The sequence below is a fragment of the Poecilia reticulata genome, chromosome 13, assembly GCF_904066995.2.
Source record: "Poecilia reticulata chromosome 13, P_reticulata-male-v2, whole genome shotgun sequence".
In the NCBI taxonomy this organism is placed as follows: domain Eukaryota; kingdom Metazoa; phylum Chordata; class Actinopteri; order Cyprinodontiformes; family Poeciliidae; genus Poecilia; species Poecilia reticulata.
This window is the reverse complement of record NC_088842.1, coordinates 32,190,871-32,206,312: the sequence shown is the minus strand read 5'-3', so window position 1 is coordinate 32,206,312 and position 15,442 is coordinate 32,190,871. Positions and strand designations below refer to the sequence as shown.

At 40.3% G+C, this 15,442-nt stretch overlaps 2 protein-coding genes across 5 annotated transcripts in view; both read right to left on the bottom strand.

The window, feature by feature from the left end:
- Window positions 1-344: 344 nt before the first annotated feature.
- LOC103475215 (WD repeat-containing protein 20) lies at window positions 345-11,897 on the bottom strand. 2 transcript variants are annotated; one of them, XR_535308.3, is made up of 5 exons: window positions 11,059-11,897; window positions 9,264-9,446; window positions 7,311-8,714; window positions 5,959-6,540; window positions 345-4,148 (listed from the first exon to the last, which is right to left on the bottom strand). XR_535308.3 is itself a non-coding variant. In XM_008426662.3 (4 exons), the coding sequence occupies exons 1-4, from the start codon at window positions 11,446-11,448 to the stop codon at window positions 6,493-6,495; spliced, it is 2,025 nt and encodes a 674-aa protein (XP_008424884.1). In that variant the 5' UTR covers window positions 11,449-11,897; the 3' UTR covers window positions 345-6,492. The 2 variants fall into 2 exon arrangements, 1 of the variants encoding a protein (XP_008424884.1); XM_008426662.3 differs by having other exon boundaries at window positions 345-6,540.
- Window positions 11,898-12,807: 910 nt separating this feature from the next.
- Window positions 12,808-15,442, bottom strand: part of map4k1 (mitogen-activated protein kinase kinase kinase kinase 1) — a 51,235-nt gene continuing 48,600 nt past the window's right edge. For all 3 annotated transcript variants that reach the window (XM_008426664.3, XM_008426665.3, XM_008426666.3), the window contains exons 30-32: window positions 14,729-14,821; window positions 14,436-14,562; window positions 12,808-13,351 (exon numbers count right to left, since the gene is read on the bottom strand). In XM_008426664.3, coding sequence (XP_008424886.1) covers window positions 13,255-13,351; window positions 14,436-14,562; window positions 14,729-14,821 — 317 coding nt within the window. In that variant the 3' untranslated portion in view covers window positions 12,808-13,254. The remainder of the gene's footprint in view (window positions 13,352-14,435; window positions 14,563-14,728; window positions 14,822-15,442) is intronic.

The following is a 15,442-nucleotide window of genomic DNA, read 5'->3' as shown; positions in this document are numbered from 1 at the left end:
ATGGATGCTAAGGCTAGTTAGCATGGCCACACATGACTGCAGATAAACGGTTTTTCTGAAACAGTAAATTGTTTCTCTGATATTAGCAAGCCGAGCAGCGAGTACATGAGGTTAATTGACAGCGCTAAGAGTATGAAACGTTTGCAAAAAAAGAAAAAAAAATTTCATATATGTTCATTTAAATTTTTTAAATACATATGAAAAAAAATATTTGTAAACGTTACTTACCGCTTCTTTAAAGATGGTACAAGTAAAAAACAACGTATTTTCTCCTTTGGGATAAATTAAGTATTTTTTAATTGGATAAACTATTGAGAACCAAGGAAGAGATGAAACCGCAGAGAGACGAGATAATCCAGTTTATTCTGACAGTGTTTGTGATCAAAGTGTTTTAAAAGAAAAACTGCGCAGGTAGCAGAAACCCAGACGGATGTCGTTTGCCTTCAATGATGTGAAAAGGTGTTGATTTAAAACTCACTCCAGAACCACGATCCAGTTCTGAGCCGAGCTCCGAGCTTCGACAACAAACACGAGAAACGCACAAATTAACCCAGAATCACAAACTAACCCAGGAATCCGGCCGTTTTGTGGGCTGCCGTTTGTAAAGTTACACAGTAAAAAAAATAAACAGCAATAATTTGGTTTATTTAGGCTGTCGTATAGAAAAAAGGGGGAGTTCATTTTTTTTTATCATATTTTCACCATGTTAGAAATTTCACTTTTGTTCTCAAAAGTTTCTGAGCCAAATCTCAAAATGTCAAATTTTTCTAGAAATTTAAAATTTTTCTAATTCTGAAATTTTTAAGTTTTTCCCAGACAATTTCTGAAGTTAATCAAAATATTTCTGCTTTTTTTTTTTTTCAAACTCAGAAATTTCCAAGATTTTTTCCAAGCAAATTTTCAAGTTTTCAAACTTTCTCAAAAAATGTCTGAGATATTTTTTTTAGAATATTTTTGATTTTCGGAGATCAGAAAAGTTTTTGCTTTTTCTGCTAAATGAAATTGCAGAAATTGACTCCTGTTTTCGGTTTAATTCGGCCCAATACACCGTCGTAGAGGTGGCTGTTCGGACATCTGATTCGTGTTTATCTGCCTGCTGTGTGAACACAGATCTCTCCAATGTCTGCTTGATTGTTTAACAGACTGATAAATAACTACCACTTCACATAAATCAGCTTTAGAAGGGACAACTTAATTTTCCAGAGCTTAATGTTTGTGTTTGTTCTTCTATGTACAAGCGGAAAATTGAAAGTAAAAGATTTGTTTAGTTTTTCTGCATCGTTCACTAAATGACTCCGGCTCAGACTGAAGCAGCAGAAACTTCAAATCTGGTCATAATTTAAAATAATATTAAACTTTCAACCTGATGATTTATGTTCTTTGAATGTTTAAATAGATCTTTTACATTTTTTAACAAAAAAAATTAAAAAAAAAGATTATATTTAAAGTGGCTGATAATATCTGGGCTTCTTTTAAATTCTACACAAATCTTTGACTCTGATCTGTTTCCTGCTTTGTGACTTTATGTTACATAACGACACCAAGGAAAGGAAGGAAGGACAAAAGGAAACAATGGAGGAAAGACATATGGAGGAAAAAAGAGAGAATAAATGAAATGAAGACATAAAGGAGGGAAGGACGGAGGAAAGACGAGAGGAGAAATAGGCATTTTAAGGAATAAAAGTCTGAAAATATAAATATATCTGCAAATTCCTGTTTTATTTTCCCAAATTTATCCAAACCTGGAAAATACTGGAATCAAATTCCAGAGTTTTCCAGAGTTTCTATGAAAACCCTGATTCAAGTGCTCCTGGTTGCCCCCTGGTGGCCAAACACGGCAATAACACAAAACCTTACCAAGTATTTTGTCCCTAGTTTTTACAGTAAACATCTTCCTACACTAGAAATAAGACAAAGCTAACTTACAAGTAGCTTTTCAGCAAATAGGAGCTTGTTTTAAGTCAACAAATCCATAATACTGTTTCCACAATATTTTATCTATGGAAGTATTTTTGGTGCAAAATTATTTGTGCCTTGTTACTGAGAAGTTGAAGTTGCAGAGAAAAAAAAATTCAATTGTAGATTTTTTCAGTCTTTCACAAAAGCAAAGCAGCAGTTACGCCTTTCCAAGTTCTTAAATACACGACTTTAACTGTATTTTTTATGTTACACTTAAAAAAAAAAATTACACTTTGTAATTGTTTTGTATTTGTGAAACACTGGAAAAAAATATACAATTACAAAATTCCTAGAGAATTTCTCTCCGCAACTTTACCGTCATAAATACTTTTGCACCTAAAATACCTCCATACATGTTTCCCATGTTATGTCTTTGTGTCCAAACTCTTGGGGCCAAAAGTGGCATATTTTTTGCCAATTGGAGGGTCACAAAAGTCACTAAATTAAAAATACATAAATTAGTTTACTGTGATTTTTTTTTTTTTTCTTGCTCAACAATAAACTTTAACATTTTCATCAATATTAAAGCTGCAGTGTGTAACTTTTATAAAAGTTGAATATTTTACATGTTTGCTAAAACTGTCACCATGTTGTAACAGGTTGTCATCAGACAGATGATCTGTGAGAAGGTCGACCTCCTTCACCTCCTCCCTGAGATGCTATTGGCCTCTGAAGAAAACCACCAAAAACAACCAATCAGAGCCAGGAGGAGGGGTTTAACGCTGTCAATTAACCTCATGTACTCGTTGCTAAATGTGCTAACGGCAGAGAAACAACTCACCATTATAGGAAAACTATTTATCTGCTGTCATCAGTGGCTATGATAACTAGCATTAGCATTGACAACACAATCTGCTAGCTCAGGGTAGCAGAGATGCACAAAAGCCTGACTGACAGCGCTAAGACCCGCCACCTGACTCTGATTGGTTGTTTCTAGCAAGCACTGGGAGAAGGTAGAGGAGCTTGATTTTATTTTATTTTTTCACAAATTATGTCTCATAAACTGACATGGAGAAGGTTTCAACAAAAATGTAAAAATCAAAAACATTTTTAAAATAGAATTTACATTCTGCAACTTCAAATAACTGATATGTTGCTGAAAAGTTACTTGTAAGTTTTGTCAGTAACACTTTATTTGAAGGGTTGTGCACAAGACACTGTCATAAACATGACATAACACCTGAACATGAAGGAGTCTTTATGAATGTTTATGACGGTTGTCATGAAGTGTCATTAACGACACTTTTAATTCAAAGTTGCTCTAAAAGTTGCATTGAAAGTCTATTAAAAATGCCAACTTTGCATTAAATTATCAGAATTTACAAAATCATGCAAAGTTGGGCATTTTAATGGACTTTTAGAGAAACTTTTAGAGCAACTTTGCATTAAAAGTGTCATTATTTACCGAATGACGCTTCATGACAACTGTCATAAACATTCATAAAGACTCCTTTCTGTTTATGAGTGTCATGTCAGTCTTATGCACACCCCTTCAAATAAAGTGTTACCGTTTTGTCTTATTTATTTGCACTAGAAATTACACCAAAGATAGTTGGACATATTTTGTGTTTTTTCAGTGTGGAGCCGCTAAGCTGTGGCATGTTTTGCTTATGTCTCTGGCCGGCTCCCTTTAAGGCTTCTAAACTGCATCTTAAATTCAAACAGAAGTGATTCAGATTTCCAGGTTTCCTTTTCCTTCTCCAAAGCAACGTTTCCCCCCAAACGCTCGCAGCTGTGCACTGTGGATTTATTGGATGTGCAAAATGTTGCAAGAGGCAGTTCAGGTGACAGTGATGCTACACCGTGATGGGCTCGTGTGTGTGTGTGTGTGTGTGTGTGTGCAGGATGAACCTGGACCGCTTCGACAAAAACACCAAATAAAAACACAGTGACGTTTCCAGGCTCCCTAAACAGCAGACAGTCACTTTATGTACAATAGAAGCTTCTTCATATATTAATAATCTTCGTTTTTTTCTCCTCCGTCGCTGCAGAGTCATTCTCTCCCGTTTGCATTTATAGAGCTTTTAATATTTACAGTATAAATTACTACGCAGTCCTGTGGCAAAAATAAATAAAGGGAACGACCGTGGCTCTGTTGCATGATGAAGCCGAGGCTTTGCTGAGGAAGAGGAGCAGAAAGAAGGCGGAGAATTCGTCCTGAACGCTGCAGCATTTAAATCCAGCTCAGCCTAAACGAGAAACGCTCAATCAGAAACAAAGATGGAGGAGAAAAATATAAAAAAACCCAGAAAAAAATGATCCCAAAGTCACTTTTTAACCGTTTCTCGTCAAAAACATGGAGAAAAAAGAAAGTACACCCTCTTTTAACTCTCCAGACTTTTATATTCTTTGTGGAGAGGAAGCTGGAGTTCCCAGAGAGAACGCTGAGCTGCACCGGGAGAACATCCGAACTTCCACAGAGAGAAAACTATATGTGGAAAAACTAAGTACACCCCTTGACCTAACTTCATCTGATCTCAGTGGAGAAACTTTGAGATTTGTTTCAGCAGAACTGCAGCCCAGAGCATCACTCCTCCTTCACTGTGCTTCATGTTCAGCATTATTTCATTTAACTTCAGCTGAAAACAACAATAATAAAAATTAAAAAAAACTATTTTGACGATTAATTAGATTTAAAATAATTGGCACATACTGCAGATTTTTTTATGAACCACCAAAGATTATTTTATACAATATCAGAAATACATTAAAATGAAAATAAGAAAACAAACATTTTGGAGCCTAAGATCCAATAGCAGAATTCTTAAAATTATTATTTTTAGGAAAGGATGAAAATGCAGCTAAAAAAATACTCTAGAAAAAATCTGTTCTATCCATCCATTTTCCTGCACCCTTGTCCCTCAGTGGGGTCAGGAGGGTTGCTGGTGCCTCTCCAGCTAACGTTCCAGGAGAGAGGCGGGGTCACCTGGACAGGTCGCCAGTCTGTCACAGGGCAACACAGAGACACACAACCATGCACACACTCACACTTAGGGACAATTTGGAGAGGCCAATTAACCTGACAGTCATGTTTTTGGACTGTGGGAGAAAACCGGAGTACCTGGAGAAAACCCACCATGCACAGGGAGAACATGGAGACTCCATGCAGAAAGACCGGGAATCGAACCCAGAACCTTCTTGTGCAAGGCAACAGCTCTACCAACTGCGCCACTGTGCAGCCCCTAATATTTTGAATTAACAGATTAATAATTGGATCACAAATGATTAATATGAGATCTTTTTTGTTTGTTTTACAGAATTTGAACAATGTTGAAGCTGAAAAATGATTTGAGGAATTCTGGGTAGAAAATATTTACAGAAAAATATGTTTTTTCTTGATCTTGAATCCAAAATGCTTTTACTTTTTGTACAGTTTTGACTTATTTAATGCTCTGACTGTGTTGTTCTTTAGGTAAATATCTTTTTAGCAGTATACTATATACGTCAGTTAATGATTAATCAATTACTAATGTTAGTTTATTTCAAACGTTGATTAATCACCATGAATCCGATTAATCGTTTCAGCCCTACATTTGACCAAAGTCGTTATTCCAGAAATCTTCAGGTTCAGTCAGATGCAGTTTGGCCAACTTGACTCATTCTGCGATTTCTTTTCAGGAACAAGCGACTCTAGAGCCATCCAGTCATGAACTTTGACCTTTAGCATGCTACCTGCAGCCTGTAGGGTTGAGTTGGACATTCGGGGTTTCTGTGTGTTGAGGGATTTGAATTTGAAGTGACCTTACAGCTGATTAAAATGTTTTCCACTGCTCCATCGCTTCTCTGCATTTGATTAGCAGCACCAAGCTGAAACACCTATAAACAAAGGGTGTACTTACTTTTTCACCACACAGATTGTATATTTAGGATTCGTCTTTGTGTAATAAATAATGACAGTGTTGAACCTGATGTGTTTCTCCCCTTCTGATGTTGGATTTAAGTAGTTAAAGAGGGTGTACTTTCTTTTTCTGGTGTCTGTGTTAGCAGTCAGTATCTAACCTGCAGTACGCAGCAGTCAGGTGTTTGGACAGTCAGGGGAAATCTCATCTGGAAGATGTTCTCTGCATACAAACGGCTTCCTCCAGGGATAAAACTTCAAATAAATCTTTACGTCTGAAAGGTTGCAGACTTCTACAGATCCAACTTATAGTAAAAAGTTAAAGTTTTAAGCACATTTACAACATAAGTTTAAGCATTTAAAGGATTTCAGTCATAATTCCTGGATGGTTCCTGTTGTCAGAGTTTCACCTGAAATCTCTCTGACTCCCGTCTGCTGCAGGTAAGACACTAGCAGCTCCAAACTATTCTACATAACCCCGTTTCTCTAATACCGACTTGTAAGTTTTGCATAAAACGGAAATAAATATGAGATTTTTCTTCAGAGAAAGTCCAGGAGTCAGGGTCAGAGTTTCAGCGATCAGAGACGCCGAGGGTTTGGTTCTGGTCGTTGGCCCCAAAAGGAGGTTTAAGAAGAGGAAGGAGGCGTCGAACAGAAGAGGAGGAGGAGGGATGAGTGCAAAGCTTCTCCTCCAGCTATACCACCGTTCCACTGGGAGAGTTCCCGTTCTGTGCTGTCAGGTTCTGAAAGAGAGAAAACCCGAATCAGCTGCAGATCGGACATAAATAAAGGCCTAAACTTTTATTATTATTCTTTAATTCCTTGTTAAACTGCAGCCGGTTCTGCAGACATCTTATAGAAAACAATTTGAAATATAAAAGTCAAAACATTTCTAGTAAAATTGTCTACAAAAAAAGTGTTGGAAAAGTAAAATATTTGCTAGAAAAAATTTTTTAGATTAATGTCAGAAACTTTTTGAACAAAAAAAAATAGAGAGAAATTTGAAAAGACTTCAAAAATGTTTGTAGAAAAAAATCAAATTTTGAGATTAAAAATTTTCTAGAAAAAAAAAATCAAAATTTCTGAGATGGAAAAGTTGAAAATTTACTAGAAAAAAAAAGTCAGATCTCAGAAATTTTGGAGAAAAAAAACAAGAAAATATCTAAGTTTGAAAAGTGAAAAATGTCTTTAAAAAATTACAATGTTGATCTTAATCTAAGAAATGTTTGAGTTTCAAAAGTTGAAAGTGTTTTGCTTGTTCTATAAAAATTGAATCTGAAAACTTCAATTTTTTTCTGGCAACTTTTTCTAATTTTGAAACTCAGAAATTTCCAAGTTTTTTCAAGAAAATATTTTTTTAATGTAAAATTTACTCCAGTTTTGATCTACAGCGGCTCTAATGCTCTGTTAGAATCTCCACTCCTCAAGGGAACATTTCCAGTTTCACATCAGATCTGCAGGAACCTTCAACTGGACGCCTGTTTGGTTGCAGTGTTTGGTCGTGAAGACGTACCGCCTTCCCCGGCCGCGCCCAGGTGCAGATCAGGCCCTCCTGGCAGGCCGTGATGATGCAGTCGTCCATGAACACCAGGACGGTCAGCCTCTCGTGTGCGATCTTCTTGCAGACCAGCGGCTCCAGCAGCGGCACTTCGTGCATGCGGGGGCAGAGCGTGGTGCCCAGCACCTTGGCGCCGTCCAGCCGGTTGCTGCGGGGGGCAACGTTGATCTTGTCGTTGCTCTTGCTGATGTTGCCCAGGCTGTGGTAACGCTTGTGCTCCTTCTCCACGCCGCCGCTCCCGGACTTGTCCGACTTGCGCTCCTGCAGGGACAACGTGGCGAAGCGGCCGATGCTGAAGGGGGCGCTGTTGCCCCCGCCGCCGCTTCCCCCTCCTCCGCCGCTACCGCCGCCGCCCTCGGAGGCGCCCGGACCTTTGGAGGCATTCGCCACCGCCGGGTGGGGGAGGGAGTTGGAGCGGGACAGGGAGCGGGGCAGCGGCAGAGGAAGCGTCGGCGGGTTGGCGCTGCCGGTGTTGGCGCCCGGCGGGTGATGGTGCCCCTCCACGCCTCCGATCCCGCCGCCAGAGCTGCTGTTGACCCCGCCGCTGCCAGAGTTGGGCAGCGAAGGGCCGAAGGTGTTTGTGAAGGCGCGGGACAGGGGCAGGCGGGGGTACAGCACGTCGTCCGTCAGGTCCCACAGACAGAACTGCGTGTCCTGACCCACAGAGCCGAACCGATACGTGACGGACGGCGAGCCGCCGCCTTTCGAGCTGTGCCGCGAGAGCCGCGACAGCGTGCTGCTCGTCCGCACCCGGCCGAAGTGCGTGGAGTTATTCTGCGCCCCCTGGTGGAGGTCTTCCTCGCTGCCGCTGAGCTCCATCGGCTCGTCGTCCTCCAGCGAAGTGGTGAAGGGGTCGAACGCCACCACGTTGACCCATGACTTGTGGCCGTGGCCGCGCGCCACCACCCGGCTCTCGGCGAACGACCAGACGGTCACCAGGTCGTCCTCGCCGCCGGTGGCCAGGTACTTCCCGTCGGGGCTCCAGGAAACACAGAGCAGCCCGCCGAAGTAGCTCTTCATCACGCCCTGCAGCTCCATCGAGTCAAAGTGGAAGACGCGCAGGCAGCCGTCCTGACCCACGCACGCCACGTGGACGCCGTCTGGCGAGAAGGCGAACTCGTTCAGGCCGCCCTCGCCCACGGCCCACCGCAGCAGGGGGTTGCGCGGCGTCTTGCTCTTGCAGGCGTAGACGGCGAAGCCCTCGCCCTGCCGCAGCAGCGAGTACTGCGGAGCGGTGGTTCCACACGGATGATCCACGTTGTACAGGTAGAGGTGACCGCTGGCGTGGGAGGCCAGGAACAGGTTCTCCGACTTGGGCAGCCATTTTAGGCACGTCACCTTGGATTTGTCGATCAGCCTCTGGAAGACAGGAAGGAAATACCACTAAGTTTGTTTGTTATGAAAATACACACAGATTAAAGAGTGAAAAGTATGTAACTGTTATTTCATAAATGTTTTTTGGGAACCGTTTATGCATATAAGATGTGACACTGTAATGAACAGGAAGGAGTCTTTGTAAATGTTGTCATGAAGTGTCATCCAGTAAATGAAAAAGTTTTAGTTGATTAATTCACTTCTGACATGGGAAAATGTCATGTTATCAGTGAAATAATCAGCCAATGGAACAAGTAGCTTTTGGCTTTTAATTAAGGAATTATTGACTTAAAAAAAGCTCATATTTCATACTGAAAAGTTACTTTTAAGTTACTATTCGCACTAGAAATTAGACCAAAACTACTTGGTCAGATTTAGTGTTTTTGCAGTGCAGAGTCTTAAAGGGGATTTTGACCTTGATCTGTCAGTGGCTGGTCTGAAGAAGAAGCTTCACACGGTAGATTTTATAAACTAGAAATCTATTAGAAGAACTAGATTTCTCCTAAAACAGAATCCATGCGACAGAAGTCGTACCTCCTCGTTGAAGAGCTTACTGGTTTCCTTCTTGATGGGGTCCAGGTACTGGACCTGGCCGGCGGAGAAGCCCACGATGAGCGCCACGCTCTCCGCCGTGGCCGAGTACTGGTTGAAGTCGTGACACGTCGGCTGGGTCCCCTTGTAGATCCTCTTGTCTATGGGTTTACTGAGGTCCACGGCCTGCAGGGCAGAAAGGTCACTGAGGTCAGACTCCTGGCCACAACAGCTGCAAAGCCACTGACCACAGAGCTGTGAAAATAAATTAGCTAATTAAAAAAAAGTTTTTGCTCTCGGAAATAATCCAAATAAATCAACTAATTACATGATAAATAAAAACGATCTCAATAATTTCAATTTGCATGACTAATCGTTTTCCTCTTCCTGCTAAAAACTGGATGATAAAAATCTTCAGTCTTCAGCTTTGGAGCCTTATTTTACAGAAACTTCATAATTCATTCTATTTCCTGTTACTGTTGTTTTGTTTATTTATTTTAGATATTTAAATGTCTTCTAGTTCCAGTGTTAAATGTTCATTAAAAATTTAAAGTTTATTGATTAGTGAGAATCTGTTCTTGCATTATTATTATTATATTACGTGAAAATGGTGTCAAAATAACAATATTATCATTTATTGCAATAACTTCTTGGACAATTTGTCATCCAGTAGCCATGTTTTCAGATCAGGTCTAAGGATGAGGTGATTTTTCTGTCATATAAAAATAGATGTATTTTACAAAACTGCAGTGGAAATACTTTCAACAGCTGGATGCTACCACTGGCAGAAATGACGAAGAAGACAGGAAGTGGTAGGACGATGATGGTTTGTTTCTTCAAAACGCAGCATACCTACAGTAGCTGCTCCCAAGTAGGCGGGGCTTGTCGCTTCCACACCTGAATAAACATCGAGGTCTCCTTTGATTGGCTGATAGATGATGAGTGCTATGGTTGAATGATGGATTTATCTCCTGCGGAAAATTTTTTTTCTATTGCACTTTTGCAAAATAAGTCTATTCCAAAACGGCTGAAAAACCACCTCATTAAAAGCATTAAAAGCTTTTAATCAAAATTGCAGTGTTTCAATTTAGCAAATTTATTTTCTTCATATAAATTTGCTCAATTTTAGGGTTAATGGACACGCAGTTTGTGAGAGCTCTGGTGGAGCCAGCTGCAAAAACAAACCATCGTCCTCCTGCTACTTCCTGTCGTCTTCTTTGTCGTTTCCACCAGTAGTAAGATAAGGATGTTGATCACGTGACTTGTGTCACGCTAAAAGTGTTCCCATTACAGTTTTCCACAATACTAAGATAGATAGATGTAATTCAATACGGCCGAAATAACCACCTCATCCTATAGCGCAAAAGTACGGAGCCCCTAAGGGGACATGGAGAAAAAAAAGGAAAGAAATCCCAACTTATTATCTCGAGATCCCGACTTTCGAGATAATAAGTCGGGATTTCTTTCCCTTTTTTTTTCTCCATGTCCCCTTAGGGGCTCCGTACCAAAACCTTTAGGAGTTTTTCCTAAATTTTCTTGTATCCATTAAGAAATTTTAATTTTCTATCTTCTGTTGCGGTTCTTTTAAACGCAGCCAGTGAGTGAGTTTGCGGGGAGTATTTCAGCTGGATGCTCGCTTCCTGCTCCTCCAGCATCACCGGGGCCCTCCTGCAGATTCCTCGGACTCTGCATCCATTTTGGTCGCCCCTCATCCAGGAGGCCCCGCGATGAAAACTGGCTGAAACTCGGCGCCCAGCAGGTTAGCAGGCTGGGCTAAAGCGGCGCACCGGAGGCTCACCTTCTTGATGTTGGTGTAGGTGTAGAAATACAGCTCCCTGCCGATGTTGAAGCACACCCGCTCCGACTCCTCGCTCGGGTCTTCGGGCTGCAGCTTCACCATGGAGACCCGGACAGGCGGCAGGAAGCCCGCCGGGGAGGAGTTGGCCGCCGCATTGGAGGAGGACGAGGCTGCGGCGGCCCCGGGCCCCTGCAGCAGCCCGACCCCTGCTCCGGGGATCGGCCCGGGTCCTGCGCCGGGCCCCAGCGTGGCTCCGGCGGTCGGGCCCCGCGGCAGGCCGCCCCGCTGCTGCGAGTCGGAGAGGGTGAGCAGCTTGTAGAAGCCCTCTCTGGTCCGGAACTGGGATTTAATCTCATTGATATCCTTCAGAGCGCCGCCATCTCCGGCCATTTTCAGTGCAAACGACCGCACAGGAAACACTGGTTCTGACCTGGAAATAAAAACACTGCGATGGGAGTAAAAAATAAAAGAAAACAACCGAATCAGGACTGATGGTGATGGAGGAGAGCAGCAGCCGAGCTCAGCCAGGCCCGCTCCACACCCGGTCCGGTCCGGTGCATCCTACAGCCGCGCCGCCGCCGCCTGCAGCCGAACCCCGCGGAGGAAGCTTCTCTGAGCCGGTGCGAGCAGCAGCATCCTCCCGCTGGCTTCCAGTGCGTGGAGTGCGTGAGGCGCGGTGCGTCTGCTGCTGCTGGTCGGACCTGGCACTGCGTCGGTGGTCCGAGGGAGGGCGGATAGAGACAAGACATCCGGGCTGGGTCACCCAGTGGCACCGAACCGGATCAGCTGGGAAACCCGCGGTCCAATTAAAACACATGGATACAATAAAACAACAAAAACCACGGCGCATTAGGGCTGTTGATAGGAAAAAAGAGTAAACGTCCGCCAAAAAATATCAAATTTTCTAGTAAAGCGAATATATGGAAAGTCCAAAATTTGACAGAAAATAATTTAAGAAAAAAAACCCGGAAATTTCTGAGTTTGAAAAGTGAAAAAATTGCTAGAAATCTTTTTTTTTTTGACATTTTGAGATTAATCTCAGAAAATTTTGAGAAAAAAAACTTGGACCTTTCTGAGTTTGAAAAGTCCAAAATTTCCACAAAAAAAAAAAAATCCGAATTTTTTTAATTCAACTTAGAAATTTTCTAGAAAAACTCAGAAAATTTCTGAGTTGCAAAGGTTGAAAATTTGCTGGACAAAACTCGAAAATTTTGAAATTAATCTCCAAAAACTTCTACAAAACCTTTGAAATTTGTGAGATCCAACAGTCTAAAAATTTGCCAGAAAAAACTCGAAAATTTTATTTTGCTACTCTCAAAAAACATTGAGAAAAAAACGTGGGAATTTCTTAATTTGAGAAATAAAAAAATGCCAGAATTTTAGATTAATCTCATAGGTTTTTGGTTTTCTAGAAAAAATATTTGCAATTTCTGAGTTTCAAAACTTGAAAATTTGCTAGAAAAAAATCTAAATTTTAGAGTAAGAAAATTTTGAGAATATTATCAATTCCTGGAATGTGGAGCTAAATTGGAGCTATAAATTTTGAAACCGAATTTTTTAAAAAAGAGATTTTAAACTGAAAAAAAGAATTGAAACTGAAAAACATTTAAACTTATAAAAGTTCAAAACTACTATTCAGATTCAAGGTTTTTTTTCAGCTTTTTTTTTTTTTAACAAACTTTGTGGTCCTAATTTAGCTCCATACGGCTCCTCTCCCATCCCTTGAAATGACACCCAGCCAGCCTCATGTTGTGTTATTTACCTTTATTAGAGTGTAACGGCAGTAACACACACACACGATGCAACACTGACACACAAGCTCAGGTCACACAACGCAGCACAGCAGCTTGTTTGTGGAAACGTATGGAAGCCATTTTGTCAGTCCCTGCAGGCTGTGATCAATAACACTGTGCAGGAAGGAGGCTGCAGTCGGACCTTCCTTCACTCGGTTTCAGGGTTTTCTCAGTACTCTGGCGTCTCAGAGTGGAAAAGAGCATAAATAAAGAGCAGGCTCCCTCTGACCGAGGGAGAAGAGCTGCAAACAATCTCCTCGTGTCGTCGCTTCCTCCTCTGCCTCAGGATAAGATACAGGGACAGTCGCAGCAAATGTTCAACAAATGTTCTGCCTGCTGTTTTTTGTCTGTTTTTTTATTTCCAGGTGATTTCTGGGAAACAGGAAGTCGTCGCGGCGGAGCGTCAGGGCAGCAGGACGTAGTTCTCAGCGACTTCCAGAAGATAAAGGTTGGAGAGTCTGAGCTGGTCCTCGACTTGACGCGTCTCCAGCACCACCATCCTGCAGGACAAAACAAAAGATTTAACTAACTAAAACTAATTAACACGCCTCATTCTGCAAAATTCAAACACTTTCCAAGGTGCGTTTTCAATCTCTGCAGATAAAAACAACAAAAATGATCTAAAAAGAACACAGTTTCAACTCACTATCATATTAACAGTCTTGTGAAAATATTCTGGGTAAATTAAAATGTAACAAAATATATTTATATAGAAATGCCAATTTCAATAATGTTGCTGAAATGGAAGACAACCTTTATTTCAAGAGCAAAGAAACACAAAATACAGAAAAAGTCACAAAAAAAACAAAGAAAAAAAAAAAGAGTTCTTGCTAAATTTTCTGGCATTTAGCAAATAGAAATAATTTTTGTGATCCCAACTGTCCTAAAATAAGAAAAGTTTATTCCGATTTAACTTCAGACGGTGAGAAAAAAATTACATTTATTCAGCGCATGAAAATATCTGGTTTGAACCGAGTAATTTTATCAAAATTTAGGCTTTTAATCAAACGTTAGATTTGCACTTTATTACAAAACTGAGCAGTTTGAATATCAGGAACTTTCAAGGATTTATACAGAAATCAAAAACTTTCCAAACCCTGAAAACACAATTTTCAAGGATTCAAGCACCAATATGAACACTGAACTTAAAATATGAAGACACCCTAAAATATCTTGTGTTTCTTTTTCGCAATAAATATTTAAAATCAAATGAGAACAATACTGTAAAAAATAATTAAAGAAACAGATGAAATGCTCTTTGAAGGGGAGATATTATGTGTTTCCAGGCAAACAGAGTCACTTTATAGCACAACCGAGTTATTAAGTCGCCTTCAGTTATTATAAAAATGCTCAGTGGGTTCAGAAAGTTTTCAGAGCCCTTTAAATTTAGCTAAAATAAAAAAAAGCTCAAATAATTTCCCATGAACGAACTCAGCGTCTTGACAGAAAAACCCAGAAATGTAGAACTTTCTGCAAATTTATCAGAAAAGAAAACTAGACTATCATTGACATAAACAGAAACCAACATGGCCGCCGTCCCTCACTGACTCTATGACTTGAGCGAGCAGCAGGTGAGCAGCCTACCTGTCTGACTTCACTATCCTGTAGATCTTCCTGTGATCCGTCATTTCGTCCAGAACCTCAGTGAAACCTTTCGTTCTCCTCTGCCAGCCGTGACGCCAAACTGCCAAAAGTGTGTCTTCAAAATACACTGCAGGCAAAAATGTACTTTTAATATGCTTGATAATTATAATCGTTCATAATGAAGGAGTTCAGAACATCTGCATGGGACTAACAGGAGGCCATTCAATGAGAATAATAACAGTTAATCATTCAGTTGATCAGTATTTATCAGCTGATTGATGGTTTTTCCTCACCTATAGATTCAACTTCATGAGAGAAAATGGTTTCCTGGGGTGGATGTCGGTTCGTCTTCAGCTCTCCTTCCAGGTTGACGACTTGAACCGACCCTGCAGAAAAAGCAGGAGTTAAGACGCTACAGAGGCGGCAAACGGAGGATCTGAGGATCTACCCACCAGAGTTCACACAAGAGTGAGAAAATAAATGAAAAGAGGAAAAAGAGTAAAAAAGAATGAAAAAATTATAAAGTGGAAAAGAAAAATATAGAAAACAAAAAATAAAGAAAAAAGGAAAAATTATTTAAAAAAAAATAAGAAAAAGTGAAATAAAAAGTAAATTAAAGGAAAAATCAAAATTAAAAAATAGAAAAAAGGATAAAAGAAAAATAGAAAAACAGGAAAAAATGAATAAATACAGAAAAGAAAATAAAGTAAAAAAGGACAAGAAAGAAAAAAAATAAAGATAAATAAAACAAAATAATTTCAGGTAAAACAGAATAAAAAAATAAAAACAATAGAAACATTTGAGGAAAAATGATTGAAGGAAAATACCTGACAATACAAACAAAAAAGAAAAAAACCCTAAAACATAAAGAAAGAAAGAAAAAATAAAATGAAGAAAAAAGTAACAAAGAAGAAAATACTGCGAAAGATTAGCCATTTTGAGGGCTATGCAGTACGGAGTGCCGTAAATTGCCGTAAGCTGGTTGTTTGGGTAAAAAAAGACTAATA